Raw genomic sequence first — 25,261 nt, forward strand, 5'->3', positions numbered from 1 at the left:
CATTTTTGTTGCTCTTCTCTGGGACTTTCTCCAATTTGTCCACATCTTTCCTGAAATGTGGCACCCAGAACTGGACACAATACTACAGCTGAGGCCTAATCAGTGCAAAGTAGAGTGGAAGAATTACTTCTCAGGCCTTGCTTACCATACTTCTGCTAATACAACCTAGAATGATGTTTGCTTTTTTTGCAACAGTGTTATACTCTTGATTCATATTTAGCTTCTGATTTACTATGACTCCCAGGTACGTTTCTGTAATACTCCTTCTGAGGCAGTCGTTTCCCATTTTGTATTTTGTATGTGTGCAACTGATTGTTCCTTCCTAAGTGGAGTACTTTGCATTTGTCCTTACTGAATTTCATCCTATTTACTTCAGACCATTTCTCCAGTTTGTCCAGATTATTTTGAATTTTAATCCTATCCTCCAGAGCACTTGCAACCCTTCCCAGATTGGTATCATCTGCAAACTTTACAAGTGTACTCTCTATGCCATTATCTAAATCACTGATGAAGATATTGAACAGAGCTGGACCCAGGACTGATCCCTGCGGGACCCCACTTGATATGCCCTTCAAACTTGCCTGTGAACCACTGATAAGTACTCTCTGGGAATGGTTTTCCAACCAGTTATGCACGCACCTTATAGTAGCTCCATCAAGTTTATATTTCCTTAGCTTGTTTATGAGAAGGTCATGAGAAACAGTATCAAAAGCCTTACTGAAGTCAAGATCTCCCACATCTACCACTTCCCCCCATCCATAAGACTTATTACACTGTCAAAGATAGCTATTACGTTGGTTTTATACTATTGGTTCTTGACAAATCCGTGAAGACTGTTACTTATCTTATTATCTTCTAAGTGTCTGCAAATTGATTACTTAATTATTTGCGCCATAATTTTTCCACGCACTGAAGTTAAACTGACTGGTCTGTAGTTCCCAGGTTGTCCTTATTCCACTTTTTATAGATGGGAAGTATATTTTCCCTTTTCCAGTCCTCTGGAATCTCACCTGTCTTTCATGATTTTTCGAAGATAATTGCTAATGGCTCAGCTATCTCCTCAGTCAGCTCCTTGAGTATTCTAGGATGTATTTAATTGGCCCTGGTGACTTGAAGAAATAACTTGTCTAAGTAATTTTTAACTTGTTATTTTCCTATTTTAGCCTCTGATCCTACCTCATTTTCACTGGCATTCATTAAGTGATATGTCCAACTGCTACTAAACTTTTTGGTGAAAACTGGAACAAAAAAGTCATTTAGCACTTCTGCCATTTCCACATTTTTCTGTTATTGTTCCCCCCCCGGCCAAATTAAGTAATGGACATACCCTGTCCTTGGTCTTTCTCTTGCTTCTAATGTATCCCTCCATCCCCCTCACAGTTTCCCAGTGACAGAGTAGAGTGGGTGGCCATATTGCCTCCCCGCAGCCTGGATTCAATCATATTGGAAACACTGGGGCACTTTAACTTTCTTTTTTAACTTTTTGGCAGCCCTTCTTACACATGCAGATACTGTAGGGGAAAGGCAGTCATCTTGATTAAGAACAACCTGTGCCTTCAGTGCTATTGACAATAAAGGGAGATGGCAGCCACTGACAATAGGGGCAAAAATTTATGATGAGAAAGCAGCAGAGGATCATAAAAAGCTAAAACCCTCATCCTGAATAGCAAAAAAAACCCTTGATAAAAATCACAAGATTTGGCAACACTAAGTTTCTTGCCTAGCAGCTTTCCTCCTGAGCTTCCAGTTTCTGCACTGGGGCCTGATCTAAAGTCTGTTGATACCAGTGGCCTTTGGATCAGGCCTTAGTGGCCCAGTTGCATTTCAAACTTGTATTTCAGCATAAAACCAATGCATTACTGGAATTTAAATGAAAATAAACTGATTTGCATATAAAATGTCCTGAGCTGAAAACCTACTAAAGTTTATAACTAGTCAGTAATTTCTTGTGTCAAAGAGCTCAACTGGGGGATTTATTCAAATCACCACAGTTACTTTAAAGGTTTGAGATTCAATATGGATAAAAGTACAAAAGTTTGGATGCTTATGCAAACCTCATCCAAACTTCCTGAGTCTATAAAACTTAGCTAGAAATTAATGAGATTTCTAATATTTCTTGATTTGAATAAGTCTAGAAATATTAATTCTCACAGTATATGGTCACTTTTGCTCCCTATAGGACCATGCAGAAATGAAAAATAAACAAAAAATCTAGTGAAAGATGCTGGAGTCAGAGGCCATCTATTTATCCACTAGTAAAGCACGTGTAGGGGAACTACTAGCTCTATTCTGTGTCACTAGCATCCTAAAACACCAGTTGCAAGCGAGGGGGGAGTTCAGTTTTCCATGCTTATTTGGTCCTTGATCTCTCTGCTGAGACTGACAAAGAGAGTGCTAAATTGTATCATTTATAGAGTGGACAACTGTTGACTAAGAACTGGACTGAGCTCATTAATTCTTTTGGCCTAGAAACTTCTGGTCCTTCCCAGCCTGTGCTGGATTTGAATCAGCAACCTAGAACGGAAAAGTTCAACAGCACATATAAGCCAGATATGTAAAATATCTCAGCAGCTCCCACTGAGACATTTTTGTGAGAACATGCTGAGGTCTTCTGGAACTCTGGCCCTGTCTGTCCCCAAGTCAGTAAGTCACCAATGAAAGATATTTTTTTTTTTTGGGGTGGAGGGGGGGGAGGAGGGGGGAATAACCAACCTTTTTCTTTCCTGAAAAAAGTTTTAAGTTTTTGTTCAGATGAATGAAGGTCCAGCACATCAAGTATTTTATTCAAACTTCTTCAGTACCCATCCCCTCCTCAAAGGGCAATAAAAGAGAATCAGAAGTACACAAACCTATGTTAGTAAAGTAATTATGATAGTTACACAAATGTAACTTTGAATTTTGACATTTCCCTCAACACTCAGATTGAAAGAAATTGAATAGACTACGTGGATTAAGGCATTAAAAATTAACATAATATGCAGTAAGGCAAAACAGTTCTTATATGAAAAAGGCCTGAGTTGTAGTCACTGTGAGAACCACAACTTTCAATTTCCTGACTTTTCTTTGTGTAAATCTCAATCATAACATTACACATCAAACACAAATGAGAAAAACGACATTAAAAGTACTATATAGTTCAATGACAGCCTTGGGAAAAACAAATTGAGAACAGGCATGTCTTACAGCAAAATGAAACTACTATATAGTGTGTACACACACACACACACTCACACATATAACAACCTTCATTCTCACTTAGCTGAGAGTCTAATTGAAAACCTCACTAGCAAGTCAAAGAGTTAGCTGAATCTTACAATGAGGAGTAGAACATTATTTAAAATAGCCACTTTATATTGTTCTCCTCCTCATTGTAAGATTCAGCTAACTCTTTGACTTGCCAATGAGGTTTTCGATTAGACTCTCAGCTAAGAGAGAATGAAGACTGTTGGGAGATGCAACAATATTCTAGCAAATAATGAAAAATAGGTGTTTTTGCAGTTATCTAGATATTTCATACTAAATGCTGAAATGTCATCCACTGCATGTTACAGATGATCTTGAACTTTGGAAAATATTGTCACTTTTAGTTTCTTAATATTTCAATATTTTCTTAAATTTGAACAGCTATAACCACTGCAAACCAACATCAGTCATTATTTGAGAGTGAAATTCCCAAACACTTAATTGAAACTATAAAAAAGGCTTGTTATGTAAACAATATATAAATGTTTATTGGTGGATTTATATTTACCTATAGGACAAGGGTTTATTATACTTTCTAACAAAATGCCACATTTAACCTAATTTATATACCTTTATTAAAAAAATTATAGATGAATAGTAAAGAGGGAAACATTCCCTTTCAGTTCTAAATCGAATTTAATGAACTTAAGGAGCCTAGAAGGAATGGGTGAATTGAACCTCTGGCAAGAGTCCAATTCCCATAGAGCAAACATATTCCTTATTGTGGTATGTCTTTTCATGGGCAAAATGAGACCTGCTAAAAAAAGACTTAAATATCAGATAGAGACATACCTTTCTAATATACTGTACATTGTTCTGTCCTTCTCAGGAGTAGTTTAGGAAGAAAAAGAGTGGATTTTAGAGAGTTTTTCACACATTAAAAATCCCAGAAGTATACATCAATCATACCTAACTTTAAATGTTCTGGGATCATTTCCTGTCTTTTTACTATACCTGTGTAGATGTCATGAACAGGCCCTGGCGATCGTCCCATGGTATTGTCTGCAGCATCATGTGGTGAAGGGGCTGGTTGGAGAGGCTGAATAGTGAGGCAATCGTTGAGGATGTCCTGGTCAAGCTCTGAGCTTGATCGCAACTGAAGCACAAGAGATAAGAAGGAAAAACCATCATCACAGGAAAATGATCACCAAGATATTGGGCAGTGATAATGAAGAAAGACTGAAGGGTTAGAAGAGGAAACTGAGAGAGAAAGATTCTTCTATATACAATCCTGATAAATGACTGTTCTGTTACAGCTGTGGTTCTCAAAATATGGGCCACAAAACATCCTGATGTCCCACAGAAGGAAATATTTTGAGAACCAAGGGAGGGGGACGGAGTGCGGGAACGGTGAGCAAAAGAAATCCAAGAAAGATGCTCTCTTCTTTGCACAGTGCTCCACAGAATTGAAATATTGGCTTGACTGCTGCACATTAGAGAAACTATCAAATGGGACCAACATTTCCTTTATGAGCAGGGAAGTGATGTGTACAGTATAAACATTTGTAAGACGTCTTAAAATAGTGATCTCAGCCTGTAGCTCTAAAGACACATGTAAGGTTTTGTTATCCTCATATACAGCTCATCTGGAGTTTATGGGCCTCATTCTCATTTACACTAAGACCACTTTGGCAATATAAAGTAGACATAAAGAGTTATAGTTGCAGAGCTGTAGCTGTAAAATGGCCCTAATGTAAATGAGAATGAGGCCCTATTGATCTAATTGGAGCATCTTTCACTTTGCCTGGTCTCATGAGAGGCCATACAGAGAGTGCTAAGTAAGTGGGCTATAGAAATCCAGGATCTAACCCAATTCCTCCAACAATCCAGTGGAGGAAGATAGGGAGAGAATAAGCAAGAGAGGAAAAGAGAAACATCCCTATTCCCACATTCAGGAATGGGGAACCAGGGAAAGAGGCAACAATGTTGAATAGAATTATGGAAAGCCACAAAATAGTCAGGTGATTGATGCTGATATTAATTTGTGAATTCATCATGTTGCACTACTACGTGATGACAGTGAGTAACTGACATAACATGAAGGTCAGGCAACATCAGGATTTCGTGCTGGGATTGATCTGTTGGTGGCTTCATGCAATGAATCTAGGGTTTCCCCAGCTCTTCAAGGATAAGCTTCATTGTTTCAAAGCCTTAAAAACACATTGAATCATTCCCCACTCTGTTAGACCAGCTTTAAGCTGCATGACTCTTACTTTACATTGGTATGACTTATTGACTTCACTGGATTTACAATGGTGTAAAACTGGGGTAATGGAGTGGAGAATCAGGCCCATATATTCAAAGCAGTGTGACTACATTAACTATAACAGAGACAAATAACATTGAAATAATAAATGAGGACTGTGATTAGTTAAAATAATTTGCTCAGCCCATGTATACTGTACATTATTTTTCTCTTTGAAACAAAAAAATTATGCAACAGTTGTGCTTAATATTCCTAAGGGTAAAAGATGTTTGAAAGGTATATTTGTATGTATGTATGTTTGTTTTTCGGGAGTTTATCTAAAGCCCAAAGCATAGAAAAATTCAAAGAAAAAATCAAGTTTAATATGAGTTCTGGAAATCAGTTCTTATTTATCTCCCATATTTACAATCTGCTCAAGGGCCCAGATGTTTTTTCTACTGTAGCCAGGGACTCCTGTCTGCTTTCTATTACTTACTGGTTCTTATGCCTTTACTGATACCAGCAGTAATATGGCCTTTTATGAAATTAAGTGCATGTGTACTCCTGGGGCCAAACATATTCACATTCTTTTTATCTATATTTTTCTTAACATAAGAAGCAGAAGTGGTGCTAATTTCTATCAAACCTGATTCATCATCATCATAATATAAAATTAAATAATAATACAACAAAGACAACCATCCTTTTTGAAGAAAGATTTCAAATAAATGTTTACACAGAGTGAAGATTTCCAGAGGTTCCTGTGTAAAATTGCTTGTCTGAAATTAATTGGTCCTTTTTACTTCATAGCATGGAACTGATCACCTTTTTCTTTAGGAAGCACAGGCAGGTACAATTAAGGGAAAAGTATGTTAACAGAACCGAGAGAAAAGTAGTTTGGGTATTTGCACATTAGATATGCGTGTTAAACAGAAATGTCAACCAAATATACACAAAGTACATGACACACATTTCTCTCTATTTTGCTTTGTTTGTGACATGTGTTTTCTATCTGGCACTGGGAATGATTCCCTCAGGACAATCAGTGCTAACACAAAATTTTCTGACCTGCCCAGCCATCAGGGATAATTCTCATAAAAAACTCTGGAAGAAAGCTGTGCTCTGGTTGTCTGTCTGCAGAGGGTTCTGAACCCATGTAATTATCTCCCAGAAAGACCACACTGCAATTCAGTACATTCAGCTCACATTTGGAAGGGTTTCTTCACAACTATGAGGACTAAAAACATTTATTTTTAAAATGAAAGCTTAGATTCTGGAGAAAGAGGTGGATTCTGCAGTCAGTTGCACAACTGCAAAACAAAAACTATAAAAAGGTCAGTCATGAGACATACTACACACCCTTGCAAGGGAATAATGGTGTTAGGCGCACCCTTTCTTCTCCATATAGCCTACACTGTGAGGGGTGAGTGGGAAAAGAGAAACAGCTGCCCCTGGTCTGCTATTTCCCTTCCTGCAAAGATGGTGCTAGGAAACCACTAAGAATGTCTGGGCAGCCTAGTCTCCACCCCACTAATGCATCAGGCAGTGCACCGGAACCATTGCAGAGGGGGGAAGTTATCTGTGCCAGTGAAAGGGCAAGCACAAACTATATACTCCCTGGAGAAAAAGAGATGGTGACTCTCGGCATCATAGTTTCAGCTGGTTAAAAAGATGTATTTTATTTCTTGCAAACATTTTTAAAAAATTAATCAGAAATTTCCATAGAAATTTTCAGGTTTTCACTGAAAGCCTGAAAACTAATTTTTTGGTTTACATTGTCAAAAACTAAAATTGGTTTTTGGAGTTATTTTTTCCTGATTAAGCCCCCCCCCCCCCAATTGTTGATAAAAACAAATTCTCTCATGAAAATTTCTGTTTTTTGTCAACCAGCCTGTTTTCATAGAAAAAAGTTAAGAAAAAATGCTGACCCGCTCTATGTTGACAATCTAATTTCCGCTTTGCTTCTGTGAGAGCATAGTTACATGTGCCCCTTACTCAGGCTGGGTTATAGGGATATCATCTGTTCTTAAAGTACTTTCTGAAATAACCAGACTTTGATTTGACTATGCAATGTGGCTCACTTCAAACTTGCAAATCAAATATACTGTATTCCTGGCTGTGACATAGTCCATCTCATATGAGCATCCAGCTAGTCACCAGTGCAATTTCGTTGTGACTTAAAACATGCCAATCATTCTACCCTTGAGCAGAGAGGCAAAGGTACTATCTGTAGCAAGTTACCTTGCCGAGTGATGGAATCAATGACAGACATTCTGAACACACTGAGCACAGAGGTTTCTGGTGTGCCATTTCTTGGCCTGAATTCATGGCTGGCCCAGGTGCAAGTAAACAACCCAGCTCCTGAGCTGCTGCACAACCTTCCTTCATGAAATATTTGTTCCAAATGATAGATTTTCATCTTTAATAATTAAATCACCCATAAGGGGGAGGGATAGCTCAGTGGTCTGAGCATTGGACTGCTAAACCCAGGGTTGTGAGTTCAATCCTTGAGGGGGCCATTTAGGGATCTGGGGAAAAAATTGGGGATTGGTCCCGCTTTCAGCAGGGGTTGGACTAGATGACCTCCTGAGGTCCCTTCCAACCTTGATATTCTATGATTCTATTCTATGATTCTAAGCCTTGACAAGCTCTGTCCTTAGAAACTTGAGCTGCTTCCATCACAATATGGGGATTTCTTTTAATATATAAAAACAAGGCACTGTTAACAGCGATTTACATTTGTTTTTTTCCCCATGACAGATCTGCTAATGTTTATAAGCTCTCAGAACAAGAGATGGAAATTCTACTCCCATCATTTTCTCATTTCAGGTATGATTGAATAATCACCCAAGATTAAGTGAGTCAAGTGGAAGTAATTAGGAGGGAATAAGGGCCAGATTCCTCAATTTTCAATTTCATTATATTTGAGTCTAAAAGCAGAGGCATTACGTTAGTTTGATGCATGACATATTTCCAAAGAAAACGACTAAGAATCAAAGACCTTTTGTTTTGCATTTCTCTAACCAATGTGTTTTATCTGGGTTGTGCGTGTTTCTGCATAACATTGGTAGGTTCTTCTTCTTGTTCAACAGGAATCAGATGCTACAAAAATGTGTGTTTATGAAGAGTCTTGGCCAAGAGAAAAGTAGTTTAAGATTTTTCAAATAGCATTAGTTTTTACCAAACCATTTAAAATAAGATCATAGTAACTTCAAAACCCTGCCTGGTATTCAATATTACTGTAGCATTTTAACATCAGTGCTTCTTCACAAAGACTGGGCCTCTCTCACCACAAAAAATTACCAGCTATATAATTTATATCCAAGAATTTTCAATCTAATTATTCCGAAAGCAACTTGTATGGGCTGTATGTACACTTGTGTGCATAACAGAAGATCTCCATACATAGGGTCAAGTACCAATAACAAATGTGTCCACTTGTCTTTGGTACTTGTCAGATCTACTGTGGCTGCTGTGTCTTAAATGGCAAAATAAAACTGAATATCAATTTTTTAACGGGGGGAATTCTTTACACTAAAATGTCATAGCATTATAAAACTATTTTTCTATGTATAGATATAAAGTGAGTTGCATAATTTATGAATCAATAACAATAACAGCCGCAGCTGACGAGGACTGAATAAGGCTTAGTGGTGGTCAAGTATGCCTATCACTGTCTGCCTGGAAGATGGTAGTGATGGAAGTAAAGCACGATCCTCTGTCTTTGCCTCCACACATTTTCTGAATTTGTCTAGGAGAGTATCCAGAAGTTAATATTTGCCTGCACTATTGCAGAGCCAAATTTAATCCCTGCTAGCCTAATGGCACTGATAGAGTACACCAATCTGACCACTGGAAAAATAAAAATTAAACATGAAGCCAAAGCTATGTAAGAGTGTTTATTCATGCTATATGTTTGTATGGTAGATCACATGCTGCTTATACAGAACAACTTCATCAAGGTCTAATGCTCCCATGCACAGGACTAAATCATGCTGACAGTGGAAATTCTGCAAGTTTGTACTTCCCAAGTTTTCTCCTTATTCCTTCACCCAGAAGTAACAGAGAGCTGGGAAACAATATAGAAGGAAGGGGTCTCTGTCCTGATGCTCTTCGCCTCTATTTAATCACCTGAAATCTGTGCAGCTTTAACAGATAAATACATGCTCTGTTTTAAACAGCTTTCATCATCTGTTGTAATTAAAACACTTGACCAGTAAATAGAATGGAAGTTAACAAATAAGACTGGTCTATCATCCACTGAGATTAGCATTCATTTCAATATAAAAATAAAATAAAAAAACACATTATATTTGCTACTCTCGCCCCATAACTCATACTGAAGAGCACAACAGGTAGAATGCTATGATAAAATATAATTCATTTTTGTGATCTTTCCTAAATCAAGAAAAAACATCCTAGATACTTCTTAAAGATAAATCTAAAAATTAAAAAAACATCTGGTACCTGTGCACTAAGTTATCATTGGCTACTAGAAGATTTTTTTTTTAAGGTAACAAAATACTTTGGCTTTGGAATAGCGGTGCAAGATAAGAAACATGGCTTTCTCAAAACTAAAGAATGTTGTGAAGGAGAAAGACTGAACTGAATTCTACTATTACTGTGTATATAAAACACTGCTTTCTTATAGATCAATATATTCAAAAACTGCCATTGAGCAACTCACATTCTTTCTTGTCAGAAAATGATATAGACGCAAGAACGCCATTTGAAGGAAGAAATTTCAGCTGGAACAGACCCTGTGCAACTTTCCAAAAATCAGAAAGTAACACTAACACTTTGCTTTTTGAGAAGTCAATTAGAAATCCAGTGAAATCTGTCTTAATTAACCATTTACTGGCTCAACCAAAATTGCTTGCTTAACAGCGGTTGTCATCTAATAAAGGTTGATCAGAATTCTACTACAGAGACTTGGGGATCCTTTGGGGTAGTCTTTTAAGACAGGAGGTTATCTATTAAGGTGGTCTCTTGTGTAACTTTCACTATATTATTGAAGCTCACATTTTCATAAAGGAAGATTCCTTTCCTCTACAGTCTAGTCATAGGCATGAAAACTAAGAGAGAAACACACACAGCTTCTTACAGAGCTAATGTCTGATAGTTAAACCCATTCATATTGCCACCATCTTATGTAAAACACTGCCTACAATATGTACGATCCCTCCCATTCAAGCTGCTTTTCTTTGCGATTCAGAAAGGTTCCTGGTCTTTGTTCATAGTGACCAGCAATCTAGCAGTGGAGCCCATGCCATTTTAAAAAATCATCTTATACTATTCTGTGCCAGATTGACTTGGAAATATATATAGCTCCTGTATGTTATTGTCTAACAGCTAGTTCCTCTCGATGAATGCAACCTGACAAAGAGCCCAGTTATGCTGAATAATTGCTCTCCTCCTTTGAAAAGAGATGTGCTTGGCAGATCTCTCTTTTCATCTGAGTGGAGTATCTTCTAAGTAGAGTAATGAACAAATGCTACATCCATCTGGGGCTCCATTGAGAGTGAACCCATCTTTTTTCCTTTGTTATCTGTGAAAAGTTGGTATGAAAATCTGTATACAAAATAAAGAATGTTCTTAGTAACAGAAACACAGACGGGGTCAAACCAAAACCCAGATCTAATCACTTCTAAACTTTGGGAAATTTCATGGCCAGATCCAAATTTTACAGTGTCCCCTCTTTCTAGATTAATCTGAACCAAAACCCGTGTATCCGAATCCTCACTCCCCAACTTTGGGAGGTTTGCACTAGGATCTAAATTTGATGTTTGGGCCAATTTCTAATAGTAAACAGTTGGAGTTGGACAAAACCTGGCAGTTTTGTTTAGGAGAGGGATCCCCTAAACCTTTTATAAATTTTGGGTTCATGGGTTTGTAACCCTGTGAAACATGTGGGTAATATATGTATTCATGGTAAGAATGATATATGTGTGTGTGTGTGTGTGTGTTTGGTGGTTATTGTGTTGCTGGCTAATATGTAACAAAGGGTTAAATCACTCATAGGTTGCTGTGGCCTTGAGGAATCCAAAGACTAGGTCACAATGGCTGTAGACAGAGCCGGATTGCTAGTACTCAAATGGACAGTAGAGGTGTTAGAGGTCTTTGAAGCTCACCTCCATTAATGTGGAATCAGGATCTGGCTGAATCCCAGGATGTGAGTGGGGACAGGAGAGGGGAGGGTTTTAGCTGGAGGCTTTGGGGGGAAGCGGGAAGTCTTTAACAAAGGACTTGGAAACTGTATTAAAAAGCAGCCTGATGAAGGGAGGCAGTCTGCAGAGAAACAGACTGTAACATGGCCCCTGATGCTGGGGCACCACAGATAAGTGGAGGGCCACTTAAACTTTCAAAGAATGGTTTCAAAGCTTAGCTAAGACAATAAGAATATAGGCTGCTGTTGTTTTAAGACTTTCATCTCTGTTTCTATGGATAAATAATGCTTTGCTTTGAACAAGTTGTTCTCTGTTACTGCACTTTCATATTGGTGATAAGGCTACGATTTAGTCATGGGTATTTTTTGTAAAAGTCATGGACAGGTCACAGGCAACATAGGCGCCAAGTTCTCCTGCTGCCGGTGGGTGCTCGCACCCCCCCCGGCCCCGCCCTGACTCCACCCCTGATCCTGACCCTCCCCCATTCCAACCACTTCCCCAAAGTCTCCACCCCAACTCCGCCCCCTCCCTGCCCCTATTGGACTCCTTCCCCAAATCCCCACCCCAGCCCCGCCTCTTCCCCGCCTCCTCCCCTGAGCGCGCCATGTTCCCGCTCCTCCCCCCTCCCTCCCACAGTTTGTTACACCATGAAACAGCTGTTTCACGGCAGCAAGCCTGGGAGGAGAAGCAGAGACGCCGCGCGTTTAGGGGAGGAGGCGAAAGCGGAGATGAGCTGGGGAAGGGCGGGTGGAGTGGGGAGCTTGGCTGCAAGTGGGTGCAGAGCACTCACCAATTTTTCCCCATGGGTGCTCCAGCCATGGAGCACCCATGGAGTCAGCACCTATGATGGGCAATATACAAAAATTCATGGCCCATGACCTATCCATGACCTACACTAAAAACACCTGTGATTAAATCGGGGGGGGGGGACACTGGGGGAATGTGGGGGGGCTGTTACTGGGGAGGGGGGAGCCAGCAGCACCAGATGCTGGGGGCCAGAGGACTGTGGCTGTTCCAGCTGGCTGGCTGGCTGGGGACTGCGGCTGCTCTGGCTGCTGGCCCAGGGACCGCTTCCAGGACCAGTGGAGCAGTGGTGTGTGTGGCTGTCCCCAGGGCCGCTCCAGCAGCAGCTAGTGTGGCTGTCCTGGGGGCCTCCCAAGTAAAGCCCCCTCACACTTCCTCCTGCAGAAGTCATGGAGGTTGTGGAAAGTAATGGAATCCATGACTTCTGCAACCTCTGTGACAGACACGGAGCCCTAGTCATAAGATCCCAGAGGGAAGCCTAAGCATGGGCCAGAAGCCAGTTGGACTTGGGATACAGCTGGTGAACAGGGCGGGGGGAGTGGTTTTACTTGGGGATCCAGTGTAAAAATGGGGTGAATCACAGAAGGGACCTCAGGAGGTCATCTAGTCCAACCCCCTGCTCAAAGCAGGACCAATCCCCAGTTTTTGCCCCAGATCCCTAAATGGCCCCCTCAAGGATTGAACTCACAACCCTGGGTTTAGCAGTCCAATGCTCAAACCACTGAGCTATCACTCCTCCCCACCCCCATAAATCAGGAGATTCCATCCTGAGAGAAGCACAGATATGGGCCTGTTGCTTCAAAATGTGTCCATAGAGAGACAGAGTGAGGGGTCAAAGGTACAGTTCACCCTTTAACCATAACACCCCCACCCACCCACACACATTCTGCTATGAGTTTCAGGTTCTAACAAACTCACATCTCAACCTACAACACAGCCAAACCCCCTGAGTCTTACTGAAACTGTAAATCAGTCTGGGGACTCTCAAACAGGGCCAGCTTTTCCCAAAATTTCACAAGCCTCAGTGAAGCTGTCCAAGTTTTGGTTTTCTAAGAAAAAACATTAAGCCTCAATGCTCCCTTTACTCAAATTGCTCTTGAAAACTCACTACTTCCACAAAGCCTAAAGTGAGTCGATTATATTCTTTATCTATAATTATCTTAATCATCCTTACTTTACATGCATGAAAAAAACCAGAAACCCAAAGATGTGCACATGCCTTGAGAAGGCTCAAAGCAGGTGAAAGTCAGTCTGTTATCGAAAAGTGCAATTCTAGTCTGAAAAGTGATTAAGTAAAATAGTACCTTTGCCCTCAACAGAGCTGCTCGATGTGTGCATTCAGTCAGGTCTGCTTTCTTTAAGGACAAAAATATATTTCATTTTTAACTCATGTTAGCCTGTATAGCCAACCCAATTAAGAAAGTGAGAGCTGAATTCTATTCTTCAATAGAATTGTTGACTTAGTTCCAATCAGTTACACTTGTGTGAAACCACTGAAGGCAAAAGGACTGCACAGCTAACACCAAGGACCTAATGTGGCCTGCAGAACCTTTATCACACATAGTCTGTGAGACTGTATATGGCACTAATACAGCAGTGATCATCAGGTTCTATAGCTTAAGGATACAGGATTTCAGTGGGAAGAGTTTGATATCTGCTTATATATTTTATACACACAGTTGCTGAACTATTTACTGACAAGTCTTTGCGACAGTGTCACAGGAATATGCATAAAAGTAGAAGGAAACAATCTCATAAAAATCCTGAAGGGAGAGGTGAGAGGCATGAATGAAAAGGGGCATAGTTTGATAACAAAAGTAGAATACAGGCATAACAAACATTGCTTCACTTGTCAAATAAGGGATATTTTGGTTGTGTTTTGATTCAGTTTCTTTTTGGTTTGTTTTCTGGCCCTGTGACAATATATTTATTTCTTCAAGTGTGATGCTAGCTCTTCCTCCTTGAACATGTACCACTACTCCATATCGCCAAAGCCTATAGCAGCACAAAGAAAACCTCAGACTGAAAGCAGTGATGGACAAATGTAGTAGAAAGCAGACTATCTGTAAATATTAATGGCACAGTGCTTTGCTAATCTCCTGATTATAACAACTGCAGCAACCCCAGTAGCAAGATGAAAAATGCAGGTTGCTTTATTGTTTCTGTTTCCTAGAGATCAGAAGAGTCCTCTATACACCACCATTAAAATACCACCCCCATCTTGGAGCCTTCTCAGTGGGCACACCAAGTACATTCCATGGTTTCTTAAGTCACAGCAACTGCTGCAATGATGTAACAACAACAACAACAAATGGGGGTGTCAGCCAGAGCCAGCCCTCTAATCACTTTCAAAGTATGTTTTGTTGTTTTTCATTGGCCAGGCTCAAAAGAACTGGTCACTCGTAGTCTCAAAAGTTTTACAACAAATTGTGTGATTAAATTCCTTAAACACTTCTGCCCATTACTAATCCTTTTCTCGCCAACGTCCCTTTCAGGAAAAATTGCTGCACTCCATGGTGCCTGATTTATATTTCATTTTGAGAACAGGAAGTAAAGGGATTAAAGTTGAGGATTAAAACACTTACTCTTTACCACATTTTTTGTGCAGAATAGTTTCTTAGTTGCCATGGGCACTGCTCACTGACCCTTACCCTCTGAATGCACTTCTGTTTGCATTAATGACATATTTTAAATGGACTCCATAGAAAACAAGTGGGGGAAAAATATCCTTAAATTCATCTGCTCTCACAGCATGGAAATAGATTCCTCCCCCCTCACCCCTTTACTCAATTCTCTCCCTGTTGCAGTATTAACAGTGAAATCTGAACTAAGAGTTTGAACAAGAGCAACTTAAAACTGAAAGACAGACTCAGAATTATACAGGGCTGGTACTTTAGGAGCTGGAGAAAAGCTGTTTGCCCTGCTTCTGAACACCCGCCTTGTTGTGAACAGTTTCTCCAGATACATTTAGGCTAATAATCTACAACATTGCTGTTTGCTGTCACTAACACAACACACTAATAACTGCTGAATATCAATAGAATAAAGTTTCAGCCCTTCATGGCTCCTGCTTTTGTTGGCAATCATTCCGAGTGACAGAGAGAGGGAAAAAAAGAATGAGTTTATTTGCTGCATTTGTAAGGCATTCAGCAAAAAGGCACTAACATTGTTTCCACAGGCAAACAGATCCTTTTAAAATACTGGGGAAAGGATTAAAAAGACTAAGGCAAGAGAATGAAAAAACTAACTGAAGACAATTCTGTAGATTCCAAAGATTTCAGCAAAAGAAAAACCCTGGACACCGTGCTCTATCTGTGCTCTCCACTAAACCCAAACACTGGCATGAAACTCCATTTACTCAAAAAGAAAAGGAGTACTTGTGGCACCTTAGAGACTAACCAATTTATTAGAGCATAAGCTTTCGTGAGCTAGAGACAAACACCTACAAGATCTCTGTCAAGCTTTCTTACAACTACAATACCCACCTGCAGAAGTAAAGAAACAGATTGATAGAGCCAGAAGAGTTCCCAGAAGTTACCTACTACAGGACAGGCCTAACAAAGAAAATAACAGAACGCCACTAGCCGTCACCTTCAGCCCCCAACTAAAACCCCTCCAACGCATTATTAAGGATCTACAACCTATCCTAAAGGATGACCCAACACTCTCACAAATCTTGGGAGACAGGCCAGTCCTTGCCTACAGACAGCCCCGCAACCTGAAGCAAATACTCACCAACAACCACATACCACACAACAGAACCACTAACCCAGGAACTTATCCTTGCAACAAAGCCCGTTGCCAATTGTGCCCACATATCTATTCAGGGGACACCATCACAGGGCCTAATAACATCAGCCACACTATCAGAGGCTCGTTCACCTGCACATCCACCAATGTGATATATGCCATCATGTGCCAGCAATGCCCCTCTGCCATATACATTGGTCAAACTGGACAGTCTCTACGTAAAAGAATAAATGGACACAAATCAGATGTCAAGAATTATAACATTCATAAACCAGTCGGAGAACACTTCAATCTCTCTGGTCACGCAATCACAGACATGAAGGTCGCTATCTTAAAACAAAAAAACTTCAAATCCAGACTCCAGCGAGAAACTGCTGAATTGGAATTCATTTGCAAATTGGATACTATTAATTTAGGCTTAAATAGAGACTGGGAGTGGCTAAGTCATTATGCAAGGTAGCCTGTTTCCTCTTGTTTTTTCCTAACCCCTCCCCCAGATGTTCTGGTTTAACATGGATTTAAACTTGAAGAGTGGTCAGTTTGGATGAGCTATTACCAGCAGGAGAGTGAGTTTGTGTGTGTATGGGGGTGGGGGGGATGTGAGAAAACCTGGATTTGTGCAGGAAATAGCCCAACTTGATTGTCATGCACATTGTGTAAAGAGTTGTCACTTTGGATGGGCTATCACCAGCAGGAGAGTGAATTTGTGTGGGGGGGTGGAGGGTGAGAAAACCTGGATTTGTGCTGGAAATGGCCCACCTGATGATCACTTTAGATAAGCTATTACCAGCAGGACAGTGGGGTGGGAGGAGGTATTGGTTCATATTCTCTGTGTATATATAAAGCCTGCTGCAGTTTCCACGATATGCATCTGAGGAAGTGAGCTGTAGCTCACGAAAGCTTATGCTCTAATAAATTGGTTAGTCTCTAAGGTGCCACAAGTACTCCTTTTCTTTTTGCGAATACAGACTAACACGGCTGTTACTCTGAAACCTGTCATTTACTCAAAGTCTATGCAAACAAACAGGTAACTTCAGCCATACTGGGGTGAAATCAACATATACTCATAAAAGTTAAACAGAGAACTTGGTCCTATTGTAAAACAGTGTAAACAATGAACAATCAAGATGACATTACACAGCATTATATGCTGCCCATATTTATAAAACTGGATCTATATTATTTGTGGGAGAAGGATGTATTTGTCAAAGCATCCCATAGCAGACAATAAAAGTAAACTATCTGTCAAGCCTTTTTAGATGTTATTAATTACAGACTGGAACTCAGGCTGCAGGGGATGCTACAAACCCTTGGCGTGAAGCGGTTTCCATTATATACAGGGATTACAGCTTGGTTCAATGGCTCTCAGCATTCCCACTATAAAAATTGTTCCAGTGCTCCATTACAGGCTAATGTAGAACTATCATTGCCTGAGAAAATATTGCTCAGAAAAGGAGTGTCTTTTGGCTCCCCTTTTCCCTTTTTTTATTCTACCTATTTTGCTTGTTTTTTCATATTTTAGGACAGACAGCCTTATATATTTGAGTAAGTCAGACATAAAGGGGAAAAAAGGCAACCTGCTAGGGGATACAGAGCTTATCAGGATGGCCAAGGTCCAGAGGCATAACAGTGATCCAGATTCCTCCCTGACGGTGAAATTGACCTATGGTGCACAAATTAGGCACTGCATCACTTATATCATTTGTACTAGGAATGCATTGTGGGGGAAGAGGTTTGGCTGTGGGATGATGTAGCTGGGAAGTGCCTCTTTGCAAAATCTAGGGGCTACAGAAGGGGTCTCTTTACCCAATGCCAGCACAGACTAGCAAGGAGGGCAATGGTTGGAATAAGCCAGGGAGTGGCCACATAATTCTTGTTGATGCAACTCTTATGGCCCCAACACATAAGGATTGTGGAAGGGTTGTGGCTACTATTTCAGCCCACATGAATAGCAGACACAGGTAGGTTGCAATGCAGCCCCTGTGTCTTGATCTCAGGGTTGGAAGGGTGGATTTCACCTCTTCTGCCCTTCACCTGCATAGAGCCTAGATACTTGGAGTTTATACAGGGTTTTAGCCAAAGTGAATTGCCTCAAATCCTAGTGACAGTGGGCCAAATTCAGAAGTGATGTGAATGGCAGTATAAGTAAGAAATCGCCTTTCACTCACTGAGGCTATGTACACCTGCTTTACTGATCTGTAAGGAAGACTGAATTGGGGTAATTTATTCAACAAGGAACTGGAAGATCATGTAGAAAGGTGTGAGTCAGTAGCTCCTACCCCACTTTAACTTAAACATTCCTACCCCATGCAACCCAGGGGAATTACACATGTATAGAAACAGTGTAAGTGAGAGGGGAACAGGGCCCCAAACCTCTGTAGACTCAACATTTCCCTTCCAGATATTCTGCGTCACACAAGTCCACCTTTGCTACCTCTGTTCTTCATGGTCATCTGCAGTATTTATCTAAACATTCTAGGCTTCCTGCAGATCTGAAGGAAGTTGTCTTTTCTGATTATACAATTATCAGCCATATTGAAAAATGCTATTGATCCCTGAGCCACTACATTTCAGTCTTGTTTATCTTCTTCCTGTTTGTTCTCAGGCTCCCTTATAACAGTGTTTATATCTCAGAGCATTAGTTTCACGAAGAACACACTCTCAATAACCTGGAGATTTAAAAAAACCCACTTAATTCAGATTTACCAATGTCAGGCTAAGCTTGTTTACTCCTCAATAAAAATCAAGGTAGAAGCTTAGAGGAGACAAGGACACTATGTACACAACTAGAATAAATAAAAAAATGGAAAACATTTAATGAAAAACTTTGAAGTCATATTTATTCTGAAGATTTTGAAAAGGAACAGTTTTTCATGTTTGTGACATTTTTATCGTAGATTTTCATTGTAAATATTTGATTTTGAAAATTTTCATTTTCAAAGTTTTTAATTTTTCATTTCCCGCCATGTTTTTCAGTTTTCTTGTTCTTCCTCCCTTTGTTACAATTTGCCACTGAAAAAAACAGTAAACCAAGAAAGACTAAATTTTTCATTTCCCAGGTTTGTTAAAAATATTGAAAAAATTTAAAAGCTAAAATTTTAAGATGGAAATGCCTACTTTTGAAAAAGGCCATTCTTTCAATGACAAAAAATTTCATTTGAAAAATTTCCAACCAATGCTAGCCCGAGATACCATTCAAACAACTAAAATGCATCTTTGAGAGAGTCAGGACAGGAAACCCTGCATTGAGTCCAGCCAAAACTTCCTCCTTCCGGTTTTTTTAAACGCCAGAAAACAGGCTGAACGACTGCTCTTCTCCCTCCCCAACTCATTTACTTCCACAATTTGACAGAGCCAATCAGAGAAACTCAGAAAGCCTCTTCATGGACTTCATAGAAACAACAGTGTCTGAAGTGTTTTTTCCCCTGGGCTGTTTGGTTTATGAGCTCACCGAGAGCAGCTGTGCAAAGCCCCCAGTTTTCATGTTGCCAATTTTGGTACCAAAAAGGGAGAATTTTCAGGAAAAACTGAACCATGTTTGTAGCAAACTTGGCGAATGTTTGTATAGTCAGTCCTTCCCCAGATCCAACTCCTGTGACAAATAAGATGTTCTACCTCCCTAGCATCCTAATAGTGACATTTGGGAGACCTCTGACTCTTTGGTGAAATAGAAAGTCAGGTGTTTTGCAACATCCATAAGGCTAATATACAAATCCAATAAACTAACTGCAACTAACTTCTAAAAACATTTGAACAATTTTTTGAAGTGTCATGTCAGATGCTGACTGTATGGAGTCAGTGGAGAAGCAATAAACAGCCTTAAAATGGAGAAAGAAGAGATAGTAAACACATAGCACAATTGTTGGGGAAGAGGGCTATGATAGACACAAGAATGTATAAATAAATAAATAAATAAATAAATAAATAGCTGCACAACGATATCATTGTTTCATTGAAGTTCACATTCCGCACTAGTGACACTGTTAGGGTGACCAGATGTCCCGATTTTATAGGCACAGTCCCAATTTTTGGGTCTTTCTCTCACATAGGCACCTATTACCCCCCACCTCCTGTCCCGAATTTTGACACTTGCTATCTGGTCAGCCTAGACACTAGGGTGACCAGATGTCCCGATTTTATAGGGACAGTCCCAGTTTTTGGGTCTTTTTCTTATACAGGCTCCTATAACCCCACACCCCCTGTCCCAATTTTTCACACTTGCTGTCTTGTCACCCTACTAGACACTGTTGTTCTAATCTTTAGCTGCTCAGCTGAATGACATTGTATATAACAGTGGAGTACCCAGAGCAGCAAAGGTGGCAGTCTTTCAAACCTGCATTTAGTAATGTTACAGAACCAGTAAAGATGATAAATTACCTGGCAAAATTAATCCAGGTTTGGTTTCTTTAAGAGCAATTTGAACAAGCTAAAATGATGCAGAAACAGCTCCATAAGAGAGAGTCCTGTTTAGTATCAGTGCAATGAAGTGGTCAATTTCTCAAAGACTGCCTTATAATAAATCTGAACTAGAACATCTAATGTTCAAAATAGTACAGTTTGCAAATAAGGAACTATTAAAAGACATGGCATCTATATAAATAGCTAAGGACTAGATGTTTGATCAAGATAAATAAGACAGTATTAGATCTAACTTGGCTCTCACTTTTCACTTCAGACTCTCACATGTGGATTTATGAACCCCGAGAGAGGTTCTAAATTCATCTTAGGTGGTCTTGTTTACTTTAACTATTTAAATGACTACCAGGGCTGTTTTACTGATATCACAACATAGGCAAACTTAACCTAACTTTATTTGTTTCTCTGCTAACAACCTTTCAATATTTCTTGCAGAAATATGTTACATCACTGTCTTAGCTAAATAAAAGTGTCATGAATAACATTTGTCCATCGGTATAATTATAAATACATTGGAAATTGTAATTAAAAGTACAGCCACTGCAGGAAATGAAGTTTATATCTTGGAATTATAAGGCTGACATTGTCAACTAGGCTATCTTGTCCCTGCTTAATATTTATGGAAATTTAGAGGTACTATTTTGGCCACTGGAGGGCTCCAATAGGTTTTCCTTAATGTAACAGAAATATATTTAAAAAGACTAAAAAAAACACAATACAAAAGCTTTGAAGTTGAAAGTGGATTTCTTGGTTCATGCCATGATCCACACCCACACACACACACACACACCCACACACACACACACACATTGAAGAAGCCCAGACTCCATTTATTGCATGGGTTGCTTTTTCAAAAAAAAAGTGGGAACAATAAAAATGAACAAGAATTATCACACGTTTTACAAATACACTTTCCTTAAGCAGGGCTCCTGGTGAAATAGTGTATCATATCTTAGAGTATGTCTATATGTCAGCTTCCCCAACAAATCTGTCATATAAAGAAATAATGATAATATTCATTTTCTAACTTGGCTTTGAGTCAATGGTGGGTTAACAGCATGAGCTGTGGATTTTGTTACTGATTTAGTTTTGTCATTTCCCAAAAGTAACTTCAGCACAGGAGTCTAATAAAGAAAAGAGCTATAGAATGGTCATGCTCAAGCACAACATCATCAAACAAACAGATGTAAGAAATTTCTGTGCAGAACCTTCCTTTGAAAATGTTAAGCTTACTGACTGCAAAAAAACAACCACCCCCCTTACTCATGTTGAGTAGTACCTTACTTCTTTAGTAATCTCACTGGCTTCAGGGAACTAATAGAGGAATAAAGAACTACTCAATATGAGCAAAGGTATCAGCTACTGGCCCTTAATCATAAATTTCAGACAGGATTTTCCCAGAATAAGGACCACAGGATTTGGTCCTTAGACATCAGAGGGATTTACCTCTAACTAATATAGATGAACGGATATAAAAATTATCAGATGCAACAGTTCATACTTTTCAGATTGCAGTGTAATAGAACAATGTCATAATCATAATCTATAATGTCATAGAAATGGTTGCCAGATTTCAAGAAATGTAAGGTAAAAACAAATATTATGAGTATTATCTGCAGCAAATATCCTGCACTTTCTATCCTCCTACTTTTCTACCTCCCATTTCGTCAATATTTGCATGAATCCTCATCTCACCCACTATGTATTTGTCAGAAGAAATGAAATAACAATTACAGTAATTGTTTCTTCCTTCTACCTAGGGTTGCCAACTTTCTACTTGCACAAAATCCAACACGCTTGCTCCTCCCCTGCCCCACCCCTCCTCTGAGGCCCTGCCCCTGCCTCGCCCCTTCTCCGAGGCCCTGCCCCTACTCACTCCATTCCCCCTCTCTCTGTCGCTTGCTCTTCCCACTCTCACTCACTCACTCACTCATTTTCACTGAACTGGCTCAGGGAGGTGTGGGAGGGGGTGAAGGCTCCAGCTGGGGGTGCAGGCTTTGGGGTGGGGCCAGGAATGAGGGGTTTGGAGTAGGGGAGGGGCTGAGGCAGGGGGTTGGGGTGTGGGAGGGGGTATGGACTCATGGCTGGGAGTGTGGGTTCCGGGGTGGGCCAGAAATGAGGGGTTCAGGATGCAGGAGGGGGGCTCTGGGCTGGGTCAGGGGGTTGATGTGCAGGGAAGGAGGGGGAGGGCTCTGTCTGGAGGTGTGGGCTTGGGGTGTAGGAGGGGGCTCCAGGCTGGGACCGAGGGATTCGGAAAGCGGGAGGGGAATCAGGTCTGGAGCAGGGGGTTGGGGCATGGGGGCGTGCAGACTCCGGCTGGGGGTGCAGGCTCTGGGGTGGGGTTGGGGATGAGGGGTTTGGGGTGTAGGAGCATGCTCTGGCTGGGACTGAGGGGTTCAGCGGGTGGGATGGGGATCAGGGCTGGGACAGGGGGTTGGGGCAAAGAAGGGGGTCAGGAGTGCAGGATCCAGGTAGTGCTTACCTCAAGCAGCTCCCGGAAGCAGCAGCATGTCCTCCTCTGGCTCCTATGTGGAGGTGCGGCCAGGGGGCTCTGCAGCGTGCTGTCCCATCCACAGATGCTGCCCCTGCAGCTCCCATTGTCCATGGCATAGGAGCTGGAGGGGGAACATGCTGCTGCTCTGGGAGCTGCATGGAGCCATGGCAGGCAGGGAGCCTACCTTAGCCCCACTACGCCGCTGACTGTACTTTTAACGACCCGGTCAGCAGTGGTGACCGGAGCCACCAGGGTCCCTTTTCAATCAGGCATTCCGGTCAAAAACTGGACACCTGGCAACCCTACTTCTATCCCCAAATGCAGAATTTTCCCTGCAAAACTCACACAGTCCTGAGGTCGAAACTGGGCAATATTCAGCCCTAGGCCAGTCACAGTCTTTCTTTACATAAAAATCTGTTACTTCATGACACTGCAGGGCTAGAAACTGGAGCTTCATTCCTTTGGGATGGAGGGATTCCCAACTTCCCAACAGAAAGCACAACACTTGCTTCTGGCCCTAGAAGTATTGGATATTGAAGCTGGGACATATTTATGTATAGAAAGCAGATTTTATGTCATTTTTGGAGCTTTCACCTTTAAAAGGCCAGAATCTCATCATTTGTGTAGGTGCACTGAAGTCAAGATGCCACAGGATTGTTATATAATCATGAACGGGAGACTAAATGATCCATGTGACTCTGTATTAATATGTTATCCATACTACAAAATGATAAGCAAAAACGTTAAATGTGAAACATTTAGTTGCTTTAGCATATACATTTCTGAAGAAACAGTTCAGATACAGAATGTGTATGGTGACAGAGGAAGGGTAAAAGTAAGGGAGGAGAGAAGAGAAAAGCAGAGTCTATTAAAGAGACAGAAACAAAGATAGAATGATACTGGGACTAATTTTACTATAGCATATGCACCACAACCTCCCATTACAGTTTTGGTTGCATATCTTAAAAAAAAATCATACCTAGTGAAAGTGGGAGATAGAATGAGAAGGGACATGGAAAGCGAGAACAGGAGAAAAGGAATAAAGATGGAATGGGGGAAAGGAAAAAGCAAGAAAACACAGATTGGAGAATTACTTTTTTGTTCATTCATTTAGAATTAAATTATTTTTTGTTACTCCATTTAGAACTATTCACATTGCTGAATTAGATCAGGCCCAAGATCCACCTAGTCCTATGCTGTCTGCAACAGTGGCTTGGACCAGATACTTCAAAGGAATGTGCAAGAAACCCCAAGGGACCAGTTATGGAGTAACCAAGGTTCTTTCTAATCTCATTACTATGATGTTGACTTCTGTCCTGAAGCATGAGGATTTATATCCCTTACAAATCTGGGGATTTTTAAAAATCTTAATGAATGTATTGTGGATACATCATCCATATAAATATCCAGTACTTTTTTGAAACCTGCTAAGCTCTTGACCTCTATGGTACCTTATGGAACTCATTGCCACAGGATAATTGCACATTGTGTAAAAAAGTGTTTTAAAATTTGTTGTCTTTCAGATTCACTACACTGCATTTCCCTGGCATAAAAGGAAGTGTTTAAAGGAGGGGATAACTCAGAAGTGGGGATATCTTACAGCTGATTATAGGTCAGAGGTATTATAAACCAGTATTCAATCCTCTCCCAATCTGAGTACTGTCTGTACTTACATATTACTGACTTCCATAGGCCATGCTTAGGGATAGTTGCACTAACCCGTTTTTAGGGAGATGGACTCCAACCATGGAGGCTGCATTTTTAATTTGTTTAAATTAAAAAATGGGTTATTTTTTGTCTCCAATTAAACATGTAGAAAGAAAATACTTTGTGTTGTTATTGTCTACAGTTTTCTATGCATGACTGAAAGTCATTAGAGACCTTTTAAATAGAAAATTATCTGGATAGCATTTTAGACTTCTTTGATCAGAAGATTTGATCAGATATTTGACATTTCTGGCTTTGCATTCACTCTCTGTTCTGATTCCCCTTCCCCTCCCGCACCCTTTCTGATGTCATGTGGGGAATTTCTTAGAAATTTCACACGGTGAAAAACTAGAAGTTGCTCAACTTTTGGGTTTTATTTTCAATACTGTATTTAAAAATAAATTACAAACTCTTGCTCACATTTGTTGAGCTGCATACATTATACATAGTTTTGCCACTGACTTCAATGGGTCAGGAATTCATTCCCTTAATAGG

At 40.3% G+C, this 25,261-nt stretch overlaps 1 protein-coding gene across 1 annotated transcript in view; it reads right to left on the reverse strand.

Moving 5' to 3' along the window:
- GLIS3 (GLIS family zinc finger 3) overlaps positions 1-25,261 on the reverse strand; it is a 267,600-nt gene that overhangs the window by 57,125 nt on the left and 185,214 nt on the right. Inside the window, exon 7 of the mRNA XM_073345244.1 lies at positions 4,198-4,339. Within this exon, the coding sequence (XP_073201345.1) occupies positions 4,198-4,339 (142 nt within the window). The remainder of the gene's footprint in view (positions 1-4,197; positions 4,340-25,261) is intronic.

This window comes from Lepidochelys kempii, chromosome 5 (assembly GCF_965140265.1).
Source record: "Lepidochelys kempii isolate rLepKem1 chromosome 5, rLepKem1.hap2, whole genome shotgun sequence".
In the NCBI taxonomy this organism is placed as follows: domain Eukaryota; kingdom Metazoa; phylum Chordata; order Testudines; family Cheloniidae; genus Lepidochelys; species Lepidochelys kempii.